Below are 23,047 nucleotides of genomic sequence, written 5' to 3' on the forward strand. Positions count from 1 at the left end.
CAATACATGACTTTAGGGTTCATGACAAAAACAAACAATACATGACTTATAGGGGTCATGACAAAAACATACAATACATGACTTTAGGGTTCATGACAAAAACATACAATACATGACTTATAGGGTTCATGACAAAAACATACAATACATGACTTCTAGGGTTCATGACAAAAACATACAATACATGACTTCTAGGGTTCATGACAAAAACATACAATACATGACTTCTAGGGTTCATGACAAAAACATACAATACATGACTTCTAGGGTTCATGACAAAAACATACAATACGTGACTTGTAGGGTTCATGACAAAAACATACAATACATGACTTGTAGGGTTCATGACAAAAACATACAATACATGACTTGTAGGGTTCATGACAAAAACATACAATACATGACTTGTAGGGTTCATGACAAAAACATACAATACATGACTTGTAGGGTTCATGACAAAAACATACAATACATGACATATAGGGTTCATGACAAAAACATACAATACATGACTTTAGGGTTCATGACAAAAACAAACAATACATGACTTATAGGGGTCATGACAAAAACATACAATACATGACTTTAGGGTTCATGACAAAAACATACAATACATGACTTATAGGGTTCATGACAAAAACATACAATACATGACTTATAGGGTTCATGACAAAAACATACAATACATGACTTATAGGGTTCATGACAAAAACATACAATACATGACTTATAGGGGTCATGACAAAAACATACAATACATGACTTATAGGGTTCATGACAAAAACATACAATACATGACTTATAGGGGTCATGACAAAAACATACAATACATGACTTATAGGGTTCATGACAAAAACATACAATACATGACTTATAGGGGTCATGACAAAAACATACAATACATGACTTATAGGGTTCATGACAAAGACATACAATACATGACTTCTAGGGGTCATGACAAAAAACATACAAGACATGACTTCTAGGGTTCATGACAAAAACATACAATACATGACTTCTAGGGTTCATGACAAAAACATACAATACATGACTTCTAGGGTTCATGACAAAAACATACAATACATGACTTTAGGGTTCATGACAAAAACATACAATACATGACTTATAGGGTTCATGACAAAAACATACAATACATGACTTCTAGGGTTCATGACAAAAACATACAACACATGACTTCTAGGGGTCATGACAAAAACATACAATACATGACTTATAGGGTTCATGACAAAAACATACAATACATGACTTCTAGGGTTCATGGAAGACACAAACAAAAACAAATCCAGGCCTCTTCAACCCCGAAAGACGTCAATGACTAGTGTTGTCAAGAAACCTTTCTTGTTCCCCACGCCACCACCCAAAAACAAAACAGAACAAACAGCAATTTGTTTTATTATAACCACCATTATATTATTATAAATAAATCATCACCAGCCCAGTCCCCATTTAAAGCAATCTCATTAAAATCAGACCTTAGTTTTCGCTACTGCTAAACAAAGATCTGAGGACATCCCATAAAGGGTCACGTCAGACCGACCTTGCGCGAACTTTGACCGACCTTTCATCCGACCAATCAGAGCGTCTCTTACGAGATTATGAAAGTGACAGTCAGAATGTGATTTCTAATCATGCAACCTTGAAAACTTCTGAACAATAGTTACGGGTTAAACGACTGAATCTTTACAATCTAGACCATCTATGAGCCATTCCAGAATGTTTTTCAACGTTGGTCAAAGTTCGCGCAAGGTCAGTCTGACATGACCCGTAATGGGATGTCCTCAGATCTTAGTTTAGCAGTAGCAAGAACTAAGATATGATTTTAATGAGATTGCATTTAAAGCATCTTTTATGACAACAAACAAAGTGTACTGGATCACGTTTAGGTACAACGGCATCTTTGGACAATGACTGTTCCATTCTTTAACACTGACTTACAGTAGTCAGACCGCCTCCGTGGTCTAGTGGTAGAGCGTCCGCCCTGAGAGCGGAAGATCCGGGGTTCGATCCCATACCAAACAGACGTTAAAAGATGGTACTTGTTGTTACTCTGTCTGGTGCTCGCCATTAAGGAGCTAAAACAATGACTGGTTGGCTTGGAGTCTGTATACTGTGTCAGAGTGGGGTATTCATGTGAAACTGCGGCATGGTATCTCAGTGTGCTAGCACTATCAGTCCGGACTAGTACAAGCAGCCACACACACACACACACGTACATGCACATCCCTTATATAAAAGTGCATTAATCTTGGACGCGACGTTAAACCCCATGTCACCTCACCTACACCTACAATAGTCATGACCCAAAGCTGGCTTCTGCAGTGGGACCCACGTGGCTTTGCTTCTAGTACTCAGCTGGTATTAATGGCAGTAATAACAGACAGACATGCATACCACTAGTAAACCGATCACACTAATGCCCATTGATTAAGAGTAACGCTTAAACATGTTCAGAAGTAAAGAGAATTAGGAATCAAAGCTTATTTGTTTTCAGATTTGAGTGAGTGAGTACTCTTTTTTACGCTGCTTTTAGCAATATTCCAGCAATATCACAGTGAGGGACACCAGAAATGGGCTTCACACATTGTACCCAAGTCGAGAATTGAACCTGGGTCTTCGGTGTGACGAGCGAACACTTTAACCACCAGCTACCTGACCGCCCTTCAGATTTGAGGGTAATATTTAGTATTCTATCATGGCAGGAGGCGGGATCAAAGGCGCTGCTCCCCACCAATGGACAACAAATAGTACTGTACATTGTCACGTAAACCCCCTCCATTGATAGCAGTATGTGCAACTGCCGAGTTATCTCAACGGCACACAGGTCACTGTGTCCAAGCTACAGTGGGGTCGGCATTAATGCATTTGAATAACTTAAAAATTTAAATTTATAAAATCAATCATAAAACAATACAGGCAATAGCAGAATTGAAAAATGATATTCTTGATTCGGGGCCTAATCGTCACCTAATAGACCACAGATAATCTATAATCACAATACAATAAATTGATCCTGCTTCTCAATACGAAATGCATTTGAATAACTTAAAAATTTAAATTTATAAAATCAATCATAAAACAATACAGGCAATAGCAGAATAGAAAAAAAATATCCTTGATATCTATTAGGCCTAATCGTCACCTAATAGACCACAGATAATGCCCAGACACGTCTTATTTCTTAATATTATGAGTGCATTTATATAACATCGGGACAGATAATGTGTAATTCTTTGTAGCTCGTAACTGTTTCCAGAATCTGTGACTACTTCTGATTGAGAAGCAGGATCAATTGATTGTATTCTGTTTATACATTTATGCAAATCTGAAACCCATAATGGCGATCTCCTTCTTGTTGTTTTCAAGAGTGATGAGCACAGATGCGACAGATGTAGGTATATGATAAGAAGATTGAAGAATCTTAAACAATCATGAGCTGTCAAGAATAAAGTGTTGTTCCGATACATTGTTACAGATATTGAGCTGGAGGTTCGAGCCTGACTGCCCCACTCCCGACAGGCACTTGCCACTGGCTGGGTTGTACAGCTGAGTTACCTCCCCCTGAAATACACAACACTCCTGTCAGATCAACTGAGGTAATTATTAATTCGAACATAAAGCAAAATTCTCAAAATGTCATGACAGAAGTGTATATTTATGATTCTTCAAGACAAAGTTCTGATATATCTCAGTCAATCATAACATAGTTTTCCAAGTGTATGTTATTTTTCTAGGCTTTGTCTAGCATTGATGTAGATTAGTACAAAATTGAAAGTAGGATAAAAACCCTTTTCTACCAACAGAAAATGTCAAATTTTAATATTTTGGAAAATCAAATTTCTGACTAGATTTCTTTCTTACACTAGCAAATTTTAGACTTCTGACATCATCAGGTACACAAGTATGGCTAAAATTAGTGAAAATGGCTCATTTGTCGAACAGCCAATTAACATTAGTGGGTGTCAGCATTGATATTCAACTAGCATTGTGCCAAGATAGTGACTACAAACCTCATTCAACCAGATCCACACCTGTGCTGCCCCAGATTTGTGACACTTCATAGCCATCGGTTGAGCAAGGTTATCTCCCCTTTTCTGGGAGCTCTCCAGGCAAAGGCGTGTAGACATGACCAGAAGCTGGTAATCAGCCATTTCTTGCCAGATCTTTAAAGAAAATATAAAGTTCCTCATACTTAATTATCCGGGTTAGCATATCTCCATATAAGGATTGAAGTTGTATTTGTTGACGTTCATCAGCTGATGAAGACACATTTGCCGCCATAGTTTCGTTAAGGAAATGATGTCACTTTCGATATCATTTTTCTGACAGAATGTTTCTCACAAATGAGTGTAATGGGATTAGATGTCTATTTTTAGCATCACCTATTTCAAATCAGGACTCAAAGTGAAGCTTAAGTTATGAATTGTACAGGGTAATCATAATAAACTGTCGGCAAAAGAAAGTATATTCTTGAAAATTGGATGTGACTAAAAAAGTATGAAACATTATTAAAACATTATTAGGCTGAAAGCAGTCGCCGAAACACTGCAGGTCCAAAACACAACTATAATACCCTTATCAAATACATCACCATCAAATAAACATTTCTGGTTTATTTCATTTTAAGTCACCATCAAACATGGTTGTACACTTTTTTTGCCCAGCAGTATAGAAAGGACAGAACACACTGGATAATCAAAGATGCCAGCTTTTCATTTACTGGTAATTATAAGTTTGTGACCAAAGGTAAAATATATGTTGGACAAGGAATTCAAGACCTGGAACCAACATAATATAGTTGAAGTATGCATGATTATAACAACTGAGAAGTTTTGCCAGTGTTGCCAGTAATGACAAGAGCAATGTCTCAATGAGCCTTTTTCTTGTTTTTTATTCAGCAATAAGCATTTTTAAATTTTGACTGGTGAAACCTTGACAGGACCAGTGACTGGCAACACTGAAGAACTCTGTATTTAAACCATTTTGGGATAGTTCATTTCAGACATATAACGAAACGTCTCACTCTCAGCAATCACACATTTTTCAAAACATGAACCCTCCTATCGTGAGCTTGTCATATTATTGGATAACCCTCCCAATGTCCCTGTACAATTTTTCATGTACATTATTTTGTTTGATCCACCCCTGGAGACGGACATATGTTTGGGTGACCCTCCCCTGGAGACGGACATATATTTGGGTGACCTCCCCTGAAGATGGACATATGTTTGGGTGACCTCCCCTGAAGATGGACATATGTTTGGGTCACCCTCCTCTGGAGACGGACATATGTTTGGGTGACCTCCCCTGGAGACGGACATATGTTTGGGTGACCTCCCCTGGAGACGGACATATGTTTGGGTGACCTCCCCTGGAGACGGACATATGTTTGGGTGACCTCCCCTGGAGACGGACATATGTTTGGGTGACCCTCCCCTGGAGACTGACATATGTTTGGGTGACCCTCCCCTGGAGACGGACATATGTTTGGGTGACCTCCCCTGGAGACGGACATATGTTTGGGTGACCCTCCCCTGGAGACGGACATATGTTTGGGTGACCCTCCCCTGGAGACGGACATATGTTTGGGTGACCTCCCCTGGAGACGGACATATGTTTGGGTGACCCTCCCCTGGAGACGGACATATGTTTGGGTGACCCTCCCCTGGAGACGGACATATGTTTGGGTGACCCTCCCCTGGAGAGGGACATATGTTTGGGTGACCCTCCCCTGGAGACGGACATATGTTTGGGTGACCCTCCCCTGGAGACGGACATATGTTTGGGTGACCCTCCCATGGAGACGGACATATGTTTGGGTGACCTCCCCTGGAGACGGACATATGTTTGGGTGACCCTCTCCTGGAGACAGACATATGTTTGGGTGACCCTCTCCTTAATCCCCGTTTCCCCTCACCACCACCCTCCAATGTTCCAGTCACATGATGTTGGCCTATAAATAATCAAATCTGAACCAGACATTCAGGTGATTGATGTTCAATGCTATTAGGGCGGTCGGTTAGCCTAGTGGTTAAAGTGTTTGCTCGTCATGATGAAGATCCGGGTTAGATTTCCCAAATGAGAAAACCATTTCTGGTGTCTCCCGTCGAATATTACTGAAATAATGTTAAAATCTACGTAAAACCATACTCAGTCACTCACTCACTCACTCACACCATACTGTCGGGGTGTGATGACATGACTCTGTTACAGTGGCTGACCACCACTCCATCAAGTCATCTCGTACGGTAAGCATAGACTGCCACTGCAACCCAGAATCATCGTGGGATAATGGCTGAGACTTTGTAGATGATCTTTCGGGGCAGAGTAGAAGGACTAAAATCAAGCTCATTCAAATCAAATCTTAGTTCTCGCTATCACCAATAATAGTTCTCGTTAAACCTGTAACTATCGTTTGGAATACCCCATGTTAAAGTTTTCGAGGTTGTATGATTAGAAATCACATTCCAACTGTCACTTTGTTTGTTTAGCGGTAGCAAGAACTAAGGTCTGATTTTAATGAGATTGGTATGTTTAATTCTGTGCACTGAGTTAACAACGTCTACAAACCTGCTGAGCTTGTTCAGGCCGAGGGTGACATTTCTGCAGTGTAAGGAATCTCTTCTTCCCTCCTTCCTGTGCAGGGGTCACACAGAGGTCAGAGATCAGGTGCTTCAACTGAACAGGGGTCATGGTCACAGTAAGGTCAAACAGACAACTGACATTTGAAGCATTTATTCAGTAGAGACAATAATTTACATGTAGGGAGACATATTGTGTTACTCGGATGTCAAATTTGCATTATTTTAGTTTCGGAGTTGGTTGTAAAATACTACAGTGGGATGGCTGAATCATGCCTATTGATTGATAATCAAATTAAATCAGTTAGTCATTTTGCTTTTTTCAAAGTTAAGTTCAGTAAAACTAGATCAAACATAACGAAAACAAACACAAATACCTACTTCAGTACTTTATTTTTTAGGATAGACAAGGGCGTCACTTTTTTCTCCCAGTAGTAAGTAGTGAATAAAGCTCTCAGGAAACAAAACTATCTCTGGGTTGAGAGAGGGTAATAATGGAAAAATGAGTTTGACAACTTGGTTGCTTGGGTCTGCTGCTCCATCTTCGACTGTTTCAAGTTTTTATTTGCTTGTTGTTTAACGCCGCACTCAGCAATATTCCAACTATATGACAGCAGTCTGTAAATAATCGCGTCTGGACCAGACAATCCAGTGATTGACATCATGAGCATCGATCCACACAAATTGGATACGATTACATGCATCAACCAAGTCACCGAGCCTGACCCTCCGATCCCGTTAGTCGCCTCCTACGACAAGCAAAGTCAAGTGATTGGATCACCACTAATTATTTTGCTCTGAAGTAAAACTAAACTGAAGCCATGTGGAGTGACTGACTAGGAATAACAATAACTTTTAACAACATAACACCGGTTGTATCCAACGTCAAAGAATAACACCAAGTACCTCTCTAGGTTAAAGCCATAATATGAATTATTAGATTTTCATCATATATTTCCAAAAAACATTTTTTAAATGAACTGTTCAAGGCATCTGTGTACATGAAGTGTTGATGGATGTCTGTATCATAATATCTGGAATTTTTCATCGAGTAAAGAAAGAAGGACACAAAACTGCGATTTAATTTTCTGAAGATACTTGGAGAGGCTGTGTTTTTTTAGTGAGGCAGGCTTGGATGAAAATCTACTACAGTCGTGCCCCCTTATACGGACTTCAGATATCCGGAAATCTCGGTTCCCGGACAATTTTCATTCAAAACGAAATAATTACTATATAAATTTACCCGTATACATGTATACGGAACCGGACTGTCATTTTCATACACAAAACACTGAAATGCACACAAAATTGTCTCACTTATCCGGACAATACACTTCCGCTGGTGGTAATCCTTCCGCTGGTGGTAATCCTTTGATTCGTGAGAAGACAATTAACCAAGTGACACATTATTGTTTAAAATTCAAACCTCAAAATGTGGTAAAGTTCAAACTTCCATGACAGATTTTTTGAAACGTGTATGAATAAAGATTGAGTGGATGTATCTGTTTGTTCTGTCATCTGTCATGAGTTGCATAATTGAAGGGAAGTAACTCTTCCAGTAAGAAGCTGGTTTCAGTTATACGGAAATTCGTTTATACGGACGAATTGTGAAATGACGCAAGTGTCTGTATAAACGAGGCACGACTGTATTTACTTGATTCTGGCCTTATGTAAACCAACTACCTGTACTCACCTGGCCTCTCTGCAGCTCTCGAGGTTTGGCAGCGCTCATGTCGACGGGAGTTCCAAGCATACCTGGATATTTGGCTGCTTGTCCAGGAACCACCTACAAGCAGAGCACAGAACTTGTACAACAGTCAAGGGGAACTGTAGGGTCCCCCGAGTCCTTATGGTTTATCTCAGATCTCTAATTAAATGCCTTTTGGGGGAGAATTATGAAAAACATACATTTTTTGTCCAAACTTGGGAATTGATGTTTTAATATTCTTACTTTTAGAGGTATTCTTTGTTTGTTTTGTTTGTTGTTTAATGCCGTACTCAGCAGTATTTCTGCTATATGATGGCAGTCAGTAAATTATCGGGACCATTAAATAAACAAACGACCAGACATTCCACGTTGTCACGGTACACTGATGACATGCAATCAACTAAGTGGGATCTCTTATTAGAATATTATTTTGGTGGAAAAAAAACAGAGTTGAAAGATAAATTTCGTGGTTTATGCTGAAATGTTTATGTACGACAGATATATTTTTCCAGAATTTAATTGCCCATAATTAAGGGTGCATATAACACACGAGTGCGTATTATATGCGAATAAATAAGTCTTGTGTACATTGATCAATCAGAAGGGGTGCTAATTGGGATTGTTCACTAGCCAATATGTGTGCTTATTAGAGTAGGGCACTTATTACGTCGAATACGGTATATGTACTTCATTTACAAATTATGGCATTAAACAACAAACAAATAAACCTGTTCTTTTGTATCTATTGGATGGATGTTATTCATGTACATTTACACAGCTGTTACCTGTTATCCAGGTAGATCTACCCACCTTTCTGTGTGCCTGTTATCCAGGTAGATCTCCCCACCTGTTCTGTGTACCTGTTATCCAGGTAGATCTACCCACCTGTTCTGTGTACCCGTTCTCCAGGTAGATCTACCCACCTGTTCTGTGAGTCTGTTATCCAGGTAGATCTACCCACACGTACAGTGTACCCGTTCTCCAGGTAGATCTACCCACCTGTTCTGTGAGTCTGTTATCCAGGTAGATCTACCCACCTGTTCTGAGTGCCTGTTATCCAGGTAGATCTACCCACCTGTTCTGTGTGCCTGTTATCCAGGTAGATCTACCCACCTGTTCTGTGTACCCGTTCTCCAGGTAGATCTACCCACCTGTTCTGTGAGTCTGTTATCCAGGTAGATCTACCCACACGTACAGTGTACCCGTTCTCCAGGTAGATCTACCCACCTGTTCTGTGAGTCTGTTATCCAGGTAGATCTACCCACCTGTTCTGAGTGCCTGTTATCCAGGTAGATCTACCCACCTGTTCTGTGTGCATGTTATCAAGGTAGATCTACTCACCTGTTCTGTGTGCCTGCTATCCAGGTAGATCTACCCACCTGTTCTGGATACACGTTGTCCAGGTACCACCTGAAGCTCCGACACCCGAGCCGCTCCCTGAGCTCCACCCTCTCTGTGATGTCCCCTGGGTCAATATCCCGGGCCAGGGGCTTCAGGTCATAGAAATATTCCTGTCACAGACAGAAGTAACAGTAAAACCATGGTAAAATCAGATTATTTGCACCGACACACTACCTTTCCCCCCACAAATCTGACGACACATACACAGTAGGTACCATCAGGGGAACCCGTAGTGAACTTTGACCCATCTTCCCGAGGCAAGGGAATTTGACAATAAAAGTCCAGTATCCACCCTTGGCGAACAAGGCTGGAATTATGAGTTATATTTTGGCTGGACTCACAAGTCTATGCATAGTCCAATCAAAGTTGTGTAACAAAATCGACATCGGTTCATAAACTGCCGTACATATTTTTGTCGATTGCAGGATTTGCAAAGCATGTGTACCACCAATTCTGTGACAACAGATATTTTCCAAATCTTTTCATGTTTTTTATCAACGGGCTCGCATGATTTGATGCACTTTGCGAAGTAAGACTCATTTTATTACAAAATAGATCTTAATTATTGATATGATCGTCTTGACAGGGCGCCATTTGTTTGGAGCAAATGCAAGTGATATGAGAAGTGGAATCTGATTAGTCAATGGGAGGGACATAGAAGGGACATAACTCGTAATAGCCACTGGTGGTGCTATGATCGTGCCTAGAAATTTCAGCCTAGTTCTGCAAGGGTGGAAACAGTACTTTAACAGTAAGTTAACTCCCTTGCCTCGTTAACCAGCCTATGTAAACGAAGGATTTGTGGGTTAATGAGGAAGTCAGTTTTCTAAACAAATTCAGTCCCATTTCCTTACCACTTTGATTCAGAAAATTCAATTTTAACAATAGAAAACCCATGTAGAACACAAATATTCATTTGATGGAACATCCATTTGGGTGAAGATGGCAGAGCGTTAAGAGAAAAGGTTGACTAAAAGTTGTACATCAATATTATACATCAATGTTACTCTATTACTGATGTGAAATGAAAGACAGATATATCATGTACTGATATTCCCTCTCAAGCATGCAGCATGTAACATTACATGAAAATCTGATTTTTTAGGGAAAAAAGGGAATTTTACCAAAATATACTTGGCAAAATTTACTAAGAATTTATTTGTATTATTTTCAAAGAAAAAGAATAAAAAAAGGATATACTGTTATGGTGTCATTTCATAAATTTGTAAAATTGTCCAAAAATAACTACAGATCCATGGACACAGCAGATAGTCGAAAGTGTCATATTCTTCTAGAGAAAACACAATCATTGATCAGAATGCTTATTTAGGGCCCTACTGTCATACAGACCAGCCCTGATTCAGATTACCTTATACTTGTCCATCCAGACCAGGGCCACCCTTAGTGAGTTTCGTGTAGTTGTATCGACTCCATTGGTCGAACCATACGGTCGGAAGTGTCGGAATACATGACCCACTCGAGAACAGGGGACTATTTCCATCCGACCCCCACATTGCCAGATCTGGAGGTGCAGTAATACAGAGGTCATGTGAGGTCATCAGACAAGAAAATACACTGTCGGAAAACCACCACGAGTTTTAAGTCTTCATGCCTGAGCTCCTGTTATCCCATTAACACAGTTAACAGCTACTCAATCCTTTTAAATAAAAATAACGACCTGTATTCTTTGAACACTTGTCTTGAAGTAAAGGTCACAATATTATTTTCCTACAAACGTCAAAAGTGAATGAGCGGGTGAGTTGGGTTTAACGCGCTTTTAACAGTATTAGTTATATCGCGGCGTGTCAGCTTAATGTGGGAGGAAAGCCCGAAGGGATGCAGGTCTCAGACGTTTACCACTTCGGTGAAACCCACGAGCACGGGTATGGTGCTGACAAACCTAGAAACATAATCAGGGCAAACCAGGATTCGAACCCACAATCATAGGTTTCTGGCGTGCCCAATGGATGCAACTCTGCATAGTGAATCGCGGCGCCTTAGACGACTGGGCCACCCGTGCCCCCGAAAAGTGAAAGAGAGACTAGTGCCGCAACATTCCTTAACGTAAGACATCCCTGCACAATGTCCCCTTCAACCTAGATACAATACAGTCAGGTATTTATCCTGGATCCCAAACTAAGTGCCTTTATTTTTATCAAATTGGTCATTGAAATACAAATCACGAAGCCATAACATTAGTTAAAATTTGGGAAATTGGTAATTTCAATTTAGGACTGTTTATTGGAACTTGCAATCTAATTAAAATCAAATCTTAGTTCTCGCTATCGCTAAACAAAGATCTGAGGACATCCCAGTAGGGGTCACGTCAGAACGACCGTTCAACCGACCAATCAGAGCGTCGTTTACCAGATCATGAAAGTGACAGTCGGAATGTGATTTCTAATCATGCATCCTCGAAAACTTCAACACAGGGTCTTCTGAACTATAGGTTTAACGACTGAATCCATACAATCTAGACCATCTATTAGCGATTCCAGAATGTTCTTTTGTTCAGGTTTCAAATTTGTAATCAAGAATTTGTCAAAATATGTTTCGAAGCGTTGTCGCCGATTTGAAATAAGTGCTGTAAAGCACGAGAAAGATGCCTTCTGATTGGTCATTCCATTGGTCAGTCAAAGTTTGCGCAAGGTCCCTCTGACGTGACCCGTAATGGGATGTCCTCAGATCTTTGTTAAGAGGCAGCGAGAACTTAGATCTGATTTTAATGAGATTGTGGAACTTGCTGCAGACTTGGGGACATTATGCATGGACATCATACTTTAAGGAATCTTGCGGCACTTGTCTCTTGCGGTAGCATATCAGCCTCTTATCAGGTCTAGTTTTATTCCTGGTAAGACAGAGCTAAACGTGTGTGAATCTAAAACTTTTGAACCTTGTTCAAGTTGATGCAAAACAGGACACTGTAATTTCAAGAAATTACAATTATAAGCTGTGAAGACTTCGAAGACTTTATACAACAACATTTTAACAAGTTGAAGACATTTAAATACTTTGTACAAATGTATAAAACATACATCACAAACTTCAATCAAAGATGACACTATGATCTATGTTTCTTACCCGGAAAGATATTTCAATATTTTCGCCTCCCCAAACATCCATCTGAGAATCATACTCTCCCAGCTCATAAAAGTAAGATCGGTCCATTGCAAACAATCCACCCGGCATAGTTGGCGTTCTGGAAGGCAACATACATCACACTTGGTTATCTTCATCAATACTTTGTGGTCCTGTATACACTTGGCCACCTTGCAGCGTTGTCGCTATTTATAACCAACGGAACCAAGTGAGTGAGTATGGTTTTACGCTGCCTTTAGCAATATTCCAGCAATATCAAAGTGTGAGACACCAGAAATGGGCTTCACACATTGTACCCATGTGGGTCATGATCTTTATAGGTGTGTTTATTGTTTGTTTGTTTGTTGTTTTAACACCACACTCAGCAATATTCCAGCTATATGACGCTGGTCTGTAAATAATCAAGTCTGAACCAGACAATCCAGTGATTGTCATCACAAGCATTGATCCATGCATCAACCAAGTCAGCGAGCCTAACCACCCGATCCCATTAGTCGCCTCTTACGACAAGCATAGTCGCCTCTTACGGCAAGCATGTGTTGCTGAAGACCTATTCTCTACCCAGTGTTGGTTTCAATAATAAACATCATCACAAGGCATAAAACGCGCGTGTGTGTTAATAATAGGGTCAGTAGGATGTATACATACGAACAACCTCAAATTATCTGTTTTTAATTGTCACTTTTATGGTCGCCTTTTACGGCAAGCATGGGTTGCTGAAGACCTATTCTACCCCGGATCTTCACAGGTTTATGAGTGTGTGAGTGAGTGTTTTACGCAGCTGTTAGAAATATTCCAGCAATATCACAGCGGGGACACCAGAAATTGGCTTCACACATTGTACCCATGTGGGAATCAAACCTGGGCGTGACAAGTAAACACTGTATCCAATAGACTACCCCAGTGCCCATGTTTTTTATGACCCACATGTTGGCCAGAGACATTTTGTCACAACCTAATACTCACTCAATGGGATCAATAAGTTGATCAATACTGTTCTGGTACCTCGGGGGCAGTCCGTCCCATCTGTGGAGCAGGGACCAGGTGAATCCTCCACGGACAAGGGGAGACGATCGGTACATGAAGGTCTCCGAGTCGATCATGTCCACGACCGGCACCACCACCGTAGTCCGCTGTGCCTTGATCCGGGAGAGAAGCGGCTCCAACCACTGCCTGTTCACCTCAATGTGACTGTCAAGAAACACTAGGACCTAAAAAAGGAACCATCAGTGTACTGAATCTGCATTTCCTCAGATATGTGATACCATATTCGACATAATAAGCGCCCCGCTCTAATAAGCGCCCACAGTGATATTTGTTAATACATTGGCAAGTCAACAATCCCAATTAGCACACTTTCCGATTGATCAATGTACACAATACTTATTTACTTGTGTATAATACGCACTCGTGTATTATATGCACCCTTAATTATGGGCAATTAAATTCTGGAAAATATAACTGTCATGTATAATACACAGACTTTTCTTTTGTATTATTTCAGGGTGTCAGCATAAACCACAAAAATTTATGATCTTTCGACTCGACTCTTTTTTTTTCTCACCAAAATTATATTCTAATAAGAGCCCCTTATTTCTAATTTCGAGAGCGCCCTAAGGGAATATTACATCAAATATGGTACTGCATGTTAAGGAGGCACAGGTTGACTTGTCTAAGGAGCCGTAAATTGCTGTGAAGAGTTGTGTCCCAGTTCGTCCTGATGATGTTTCTAGGTTTGTTAGCACAGTACCCGTGCTCGAGGGTTTTACCATATGGTAAACATCTCAGACCTGCATCACTAAGGGTTTTCCGCCTATATTAACATGATTAATCCAACATGCTGTTGTATAACATGAATTCTGTCCAAAGCAGTGTTAAACCCAACTCACTCACTAATGCATATTAATCTCCGAACACATAGAGTCATCCTTCAAGCTTCCGTACATACAGTTGAACACTGCTGTGATGAACTCTGATTCTCAGTTGTGTCCAACTGGTTGTCAAGTTTATTGTTGACTATGTTAAGAAATTTTGTTTTCAAATTACTGTAAACTACAGTTGTAACAAACTATAAGGGACGGCTTATTTTAATTCATCATAACCCTTGTTCGTACAAGCATATATGCAACGTATATACAGCATATGGCCGGAACCAAAAAGACCAGTTTGTTGTATCCATCAGTTCGTTATAAGCATATATGCAACGTATATACAGCATATGGCCGGAACCAAAAAGACCAGTTTGTTGTATCCATCAGTTCGTTATAAGCATATATGCAATGTATATACATGATATACAGCATATGGCCGGAACCAAAAAGACCAGTTTGTTGTATCCATCAGTTCATCATAAGCATATATGCAACGTATATACATGATATACAGCATATGGCCGGAACCAAAAAGACCAGTTTGTTGTATCCATCAGTTCATCATAAGCATATATGCAACGTATATACATGATATACAGCATATGGCCGGGACCAAAAAGACCAGTGAGTGAGTGAGTGAGTGAGTGAGTGAGTGAGTGAGTGAGTGAGTGAGTGAGTGAGTGAGTGAGCGAGTGAGCGAGTGAGATGCCATATTCAGGAGTATGCTGATCTATATAAACGTGAGTCAGCAAAATATGGGAATTTGGGATTCAAACCAAAGATCATTGCATGACCAATTCATGATGGACACAACAGAGAATAGATGACTGGGCCTGCCAGTCCCCTACAGAGCATAAAAACACTGACTGATGCAAGACATTGCCAGAATCTATTCTAGTTTCATGGGTCTTCTGTATGTTCAAGTTCATTTAACATCTTACAAATAATTCTATTTTTTATTCCGCTAATTCTGACAAATTTTAAATGTTCTAAAGTTTCACTTTTCCACTGAATTGTCTAACCTGTCCAGTGGCTTGTCTTGCCCCAAGTATTCTGGCTCGAATAAGTCCCAGCCTCTCAGTACTGCGCACAAGTTTCACCTTCGACAGACCCTGTATGTACTTGGACAGACGAGCCTTGAGGTGGTCTGCAACAGACGTATCATTCTTCACACCATGTACCATCTTCCCGAGGCAAGAGAGTTAACTGACTTTAAAAGTCCAGTTTCCATCCTTGCCGAACTAGGCTGGAAGTACTGGGCTCGATCGTAGCGCCACCAGTGGCTATTACCAGTTATGTAATTTTAATTCTCTCCTATGGACCAATCAGATTCCATCTCTCGTACCACTTGCGTTTGCTTCACACGAAATAGTGGCGCCGAGTCAGGACAATCTGATCGATAATCAAGATCTGTAGTGTGACAAAACGTGTCTTACATCGCCAAATGCATCAAATTACGTGAGCACCTTGATTAAAAACCTGAAAAGATTTGGAAAATATCTGCTGACGAGTTGGCAGTGCACATGGTTTGCAATTCCTGCAATCGACCGAAATCTGCACAACAGTTTATGAAACGGATTTCGGTGTGCGATTTTGATTGGACTATGCATAGACTTGTTAGTCCAGCCAAAATGTAACTCCATAATACCAGCCTAGTTCGGCAAGGGTGGAAACTGGACTTTTATAGTCAGTTAACTCTCTTGCCTCGGGAAGATGACCATGTACATAGTAGTGATGGGTTCTGACCTGACTTTCATATTGCATTAATCATCCATGTATAGCGGTACGTACTACAATATACTGCATGCATTCTTTGTTCTGAACCTAAATAAAATTAACCCACATGTTTTACTGAGTCGTAGCATATACAAGAAGTTGGATGCGACTGGTTTCCCTTTTCCGATTACACATTTTCTGATCACAGGAATCAGTTCCTAATTTCTGAATTTTAGTTTTGACTTGTCACTTATGTAAACTTTGTCAACAATAGGACATATGCCTGATTTTCCAACAGTATTTGATAAAACCCAACTAACTCACTCACTTCATTTAATTAGATGTTTATCCATTTACCATCGATCAGATTACAAAATACAGAGACCTGTGAAAATCCAGGTAGAGAATAGGTCTTCAGTAACTCATGCTTGCCGTACAAGGCGACTGTGCTTGTCGTAGAGGCGACTAATGGGATCAGGTGGTCCAATTGTGAGGATCGATGTTCATGATGCCAATCAGTGGATTGTCTGGTCCAGACTCGACTATTTACAGACGACAGTCATATTGTTGGAATATTGCTGAGTGGGGCATAAACAACAAAGGAACAAACAAGCCAAAAAAATACAGAACTCTGACCAACCAAGTGTGCTTGCATCATCCACCAGTACGATCTCATGCAGGTACACTGCGGGGGTCCGTGTCAGTATAGTCTGTATGGATCTGATGAGGGTTGACCAGGCTTCGTTGTAGAAACACATCACCACGCTGGCCTCGGGGAGGTCCTTGGGGTACTGCTGTTCCCGACACCTGACAGCAGACATTATTATACAAGCGTCATCACAACATGACATATCATCCCGGTCTGCTGCAGTTTGGAAATGGAGTGTTGCTACTTGTACCCTACTTTTGGTTCATTGCCATTGGATACCTTCAGTTCAATGAAGAAAGAAAATACTGCTGTTCAGTATTTTTAAAAATCCCAAATCATCAAAAGGCACAACTCCCCACTAGACTGATCTGTATAGCAAGTTTAATCAAAGAATATTAAACAGTTTTGGATTTCTGCTCCAGAAATGAGCAGAGCACTTTTGGTTCATTGCCATTGGATACCTTCAGTTCAATGAAGAAAAAAAATACTGCTGTTTAGTATTTTTCAAAAGCCCAAATCATCAAAAGGGCACAGTTCACAACTAGACTGATCTGTATAGCAAGTTTAATCAAAGAATATTAAACGGTTTTGGAGTTCTACTCCAGAAACGAGCACTACCCTCATTTTCAGTATAAATACAAATTATCATCATGAAAACAAACAAACAAACAACTAAACAATAATGATGTACATCACCGGCAGTTCCCCTTTTTTCAGACAAATAACATGCCAACCTATCAGTTGAGTTTATTTCTCTTCAAGACTTTGGAATACAGTATGCCCCACGTTATTGTCAAATCCTGGATCTGTTTGTTGGATCATGAGGTCAACAGAGACTCCGACACCAAGTTCTTGTTTGATTCCCAACAATGCCGCCTTCTTGGCATAGAACTCACAATTTATTCCTGGAGTCTTTGATTGGTCTGATCTCTCCAAGCCTCTCACTGAGCAGCTCATTAAAACCATGGCGAGCCATTCCTGTTGAAAACAATGAATACAGTGAGAAGTTCTTGTGATATGATTCATTCTGAATAGAGATGCTATTTACAATCTTAGAATCCATATCTGTCATATAAATGATCATTTGATCAATTTATTGAACAAATTTTATTGAAAATTTACTGAACATTCCGAACACAGTGTTTTGAAACAAAAACCTTCAAAACAATAAGTCCAACCATATACAGTGGTCCACTGCTGTTGAACTCTTATATATGTAAAGGTGATAATTCTGTCCTAGCTAATTTTATCATTATTGGACTTCTGAGATGTCAAATCGAAGGTGTCAAATTTCCAGTTTTGTTGAACTTTTGGGGTCCCAAATGACAAATACAAAATTGTCTTCGATGCCATTATACACAAAATGATAGGGATATACTACACAATGTCAGTGTATAATGTATATATATCCCAACATAGTTCTAATCTAGGGCTGGACGAGTCCAAATTTACTACCTTGGTACCCCCACCACTATTACCCGACCCTACCCGGGTATCCACTGTTGGTGTCAAGAGATAAGTACAAAATGTCTGATTGGGAATAGTTTGACAGTAGCCCTGGCAGAATGTATTTAGATACAGGTATAAAACGATGTGGTCATGCATACACTGAAGTTCAGTATCCACCCGACCCGAGTACCCGAAATACCCATCCCAGCCTTATTCTAAACATACTCAAAGTTTAACAGTTTTGTTGATAATTTTCATTTTATCGATTGTCAAAATTCTGTTTTTGTGATCAACGATTGTTGTAGATCTAGTAAAAAATAGGTTCATAAAATAATTTAAGTCAGCAAAGTTTTTGTTGTGAACAGGCAAACAACTTTGTTTACATTTCGATCTGAGGCCACAATAAACAATGATAACTTAATAGATTTTCATCCAAAATTTTGAAGGGTGTGAGGTGGGAGGCATTGCATATTTGTAAGATATTATTAACAAACTGTTAAAGGCATCTATGAAAATCCTAAACTGCTATGATCTACATGAAGCATGAATGTTTGGGTCGACTATTCCATCAAGTGAAGGAGGAGCACACGTAGAGATTTTCCTCGTCAGAAGGTAATTGAGGACAACAAAATTATATGAGGCAGGCAGGAATGAAAACACAATAACCAATTTATTCTGGCCAAAAACTATAAACTTCTCAATCCATGACATCAACAAAATTTCCAAAGATTCAATCACACTTTGTTAATGAAAACCAAAACCACAATTACTATTAATATTAATAGTTAACGCAAGATATAACAAATGTCCAATGTCATTAAATCAGATCTAAGTTCTTGCTGTCGCTAAACTAAGACCTGAGGACATCCCATTACGGGTCACGTCAGAACGACCTTCCATGAACATTGTCCGACCACTGAAATGACTAACAAGAATTCGACATCAGCCAATGAGAAAGCAGCTTTTTCAAGCTTTACGGCACTCGTTTCAACCTGGCGACTTCAATTTCAGACTACGCTTGAAAAATATGTGCACACATTTCTTGATTAAAATTTTGAAAACTGAACAAACAAACATGTCTAATACTAGTATATGGATGAGATTGTATAGCAGTGCTTCCCACATACTGGGCCATGCCTCTTCCATTCAAATGTTTATCCCACGGAAGCGAGAAACAGGCGATAATTTCGACGGAATCGTACGGGCCGTAACTGTCATCGGAATACCCTGTGTTAACGTTTTCGAGGTTGCATGTTTAGAAAACTCATTCCAACTGTCACTGTTATCATGGTTATGATCTGGCAAGCAAACTTTGATTGGTCAAATGAAAGGTCGTTCTGACGTGATCTGGGATGTCCTCAGATCTTTGTTAAGCAATAGCGAGAACAAAGATTTGATTTTAATAAGATTGAACAAATGACTTGGGGACTTACCTTCAGCTAATGTTATTTCATCCGTCTTGTTTCTCACCATACCAACTTTAAATAGTTCTGTGTCATCTTCTTTGGTCCAGACAGCTTTGACTAGATGTGTGTCTGCCAAGTGTTCATCCCTTGTGGTCTCAAATATATTCAACACTGCACTTAACTTCGGAATCAGAACCTTATTTGAAAAGGTTTCGAACTGTTCTGTCTGGATCAGTTTTAATGTCAAGTATGCCGCGATACAAACTATTCCAGCTTGATAGCAGAGTCGCCACAACATCTTTATTTACAGAAATGTTTCACACGGGGTATAAGTCTCGTCAAGTTCACCTGAATAGAAACAGAAAATCATATTACACACACATGCCGTATTCGATGTAAAAATTAGAAATAGGGGGCTCTTATTAAAATATAATCTTGGTGAAAGAGTTAAAAGATCGTAAATTTCGTGGTTTATGCTGACAGCCTGAAATGATATAAAAGAAAAGTCTGTGTATTATACACGACAGATATATTTTTTCCAGAATTTAATTGCCCGTAATTAAGGATGCATATAACACACGAGTGTGTATTATAAATAAATATTATTATAAATAAGTCTTTTGTACATTGATCAATTGGAAGGGTGCTACTTGTTCACTAGCCAATATATTAGCAAATATAGCCGTGGGTGCTTATTAGACCAGGGCACTTATTACGTCGAATACGGTAATCACATGGCAGAGCTTCAGGTAATTGTTGGAGCCATTGCCTCTAAGTATGTACTCACATACTATCATTCATATTGGGTATTTAATGTATTTTTTACCCCTTCTGGTTTATTCATTTGGGTATTTTTAACCCAGGAGTAAACCTTTTGTAAACATAATTATCCTTAAAATGCTGTAACATTCTACTTTCCATCTGTTCAAGTCTTCGTGACCAACTCGTGTTATTCTGAGACAAGCCGAACAGCAACTCGTGCCCCTCTCATGACCATTTTTGCGACTGGGTTCCGTCTTAGTGCAAATGGACATACCTAAAACAATTGTTGACGCGTGTAATGGTTCATATATCTTTCCCCATATATTACTTATATTTCAGATGCAATTTAAAGCACATCGGGACATGCGAAATTATACAGTATGATTGAACACATTTAACTGTGTCTTGGGTATATTTTCAGATGCAAGACATATGTAAAATCAAAAAATATTTCTGAGGGATTCTTTGATGAAGAACTTGAAATCATACACGCATTCTGATAGGGGGACGAGTCTTCGGAAAGGAGCGAGTGGTAATGAATGGCCCCTAGTATATGAAATACAACACAAGCTCACAACAGTGATGCATTACACTTATTTAAAATTATACACTGCTGTAGAGTTCATGAATTGGTGATGCCTGCATTTGATTAGTAAATAAAGATCTGTTTCAACATACAGGGACGCAAGCAGAGAAGGCTACATTGAGTAATTATTATAATTATAGTTATCGTTATCATGACTATCTTGTGTTCTTTGTATGTTATTCCTACCCTGTGTAAACATAATCTGACCGTATATTTTTTTAACATGCATTAGCTCTATCATTCACTTGATGAAGCATCTCATGAAGCTTGTCTTAAGAGGCGACAAATGGGATCGGGTGGTCAGGCTTGCTGATTTGTGGGAGGTAAGCCCGAAGTGATGCAGGTCTAAGACATTTACCACTTCGGTGAAACCCACGAGCACGGGTATGGTGCTGACAAACCTAGAAACATAATTGGGGTGAACCTGAATTCGAACCCACAATCATAGGTTTCTGGCGTTCCCAAGGGCCGCAACTCTGCACAGCGAATCGCGGCACCTTAGACGACTGGGTCACCCGTGCCCCCTAACATTAATTACATACATTCACATATATACAGTTCTTCACATAACTTCTTTAATAGGCATTTAGAAGTTGGAGTACTAAGTAAGGATAAGAATTTATGGATGAACAACTTCTTTATTACAATTAAGAGCGATGTTTCGGTGTAAATTGCTTGATAACTGTGTTAGAACCTACACCGAAACGTCGCTCATAGTTGCAATAAAGAAGTTGTTCATCCATAAATTCTTATCCTTACTCAGTTCTTCACAGTTTTCATCTTCATCACAGTTTACAACATCGGCCCATGTAGCACCGAGCATTGTGATAGTAGCTGACTCAGGGGGTTTATTTCTAATGTAAACTTGTTTGAACTTTTTACAATTATTGGTGTTTGTAAGAGACGATGTGAGTTTAATTTCATTAATTTTACTTCAAAACATATGATGTTTTCACAATAAGTTAGTTGCGCCTCCCAATCAGAGTCGGCGAGTAAATTGGAGTAGGGGCTAATTTCTAATGTAAACTTGTTTGAACTTTTCACAATTATTGGTGTTTGTAAGAGACAATGTGAGTTTAATTTCATTTATTTTACTTCAAAGCATATGATGTTTTGATTGTTTTCACAATAAGTTAGTTGCGCGAGTATATTGGAGAAGGGGCTAATTTCTAATGTAAACTTGTTTGAACTTTTCACAATTATTGGTGTTTACAAGCGACCATGTAAGTTTAATTTCATTTATTTTACCAAGGTAAAAAAAATAGGTAGCCGTTTTCGCCAGGCAATAGTAGCCAATTTCGCTTGAGGGGAGGTGCCATTTTCGCCAATCGGTGCCGTTTTCGCCAGGTGATGTTTTGCTAAGGTGCCGTTTAAGCTATAACACAGATTGATGGTAATGGTGTCAATCACCGGATTGTCTGGTCCAGACTTACTATACAGACTTATAGATGACTGCCATATAGTGTGGAATATTGCCGAGTGCAGCGTTAAACAACAAACAACTTGATGAAGCTAGGGTAATAAATATTCCTGAAACACTGTGACAGGTTGTGTAGTCCATGCATAATTTCATGACCAGGGCCCAATTGCACAAAACAATCTTAGCGCTAAGATGAGCGTAACTCCCATACTTTAACATAGGCTTACTATAATCTTAGCGCTAAGATCGCTTTGTGCAAGTGGGCCCTGGTCTCTTAATAACTTATAAGCAGACTTCTGGCTATTCATAGTTAGGTAAATGAACAACATACTGTTGAATTACCCACTTCTCGTAAAATAAACCTGCATTACATACTGGTCT

General features: G+C 39.6%; 1 protein-coding gene across 1 annotated transcript; it reads right to left on the reverse strand.

The window, feature by feature from the left end:
* Positions 1 to 3,443: 3,443 nt before the first annotated feature.
* LOC139464566 (polypeptide N-acetylgalactosaminyltransferase 11-like) lies at positions 3,444 to 20,207 on the reverse strand. The gene is made up of 12 exons (XM_071246087.1): positions 19,926 to 20,207; positions 17,940 to 18,021; positions 17,035 to 17,201; positions 15,701 to 15,825; positions 13,774 to 14,018; positions 12,790 to 12,907; positions 11,078 to 11,230; positions 9,687 to 9,818; positions 8,293 to 8,385; positions 6,589 to 6,696; positions 4,029 to 4,181; positions 3,444 to 3,579 (listed from the first exon to the last, which is right to left on the reverse strand). The coding sequence occupies exons 1-12, from the start codon at positions 20,194 to 20,196 to the stop codon at positions 3,448 to 3,450; spliced, it is 1,779 nt and encodes a 592-aa protein (XP_071102188.1). The 5' UTR covers positions 20,197 to 20,207; the 3' UTR covers positions 3,444 to 3,447.
* Positions 20,208 to 23,047: the final 2,840 nt, after the last annotated feature.

Source organism: Haliotis cracherodii, unplaced genomic scaffold (assembly GCF_022045235.1).
Source record: "Haliotis cracherodii isolate W230 unplaced genomic scaffold, xgHalCrac1.p SCAF_17, whole genome shotgun sequence".
In the NCBI taxonomy this organism is placed as follows: Eukaryota; Metazoa; Mollusca; class Gastropoda; order Lepetellida; family Haliotidae; genus Haliotis; species Haliotis cracherodii.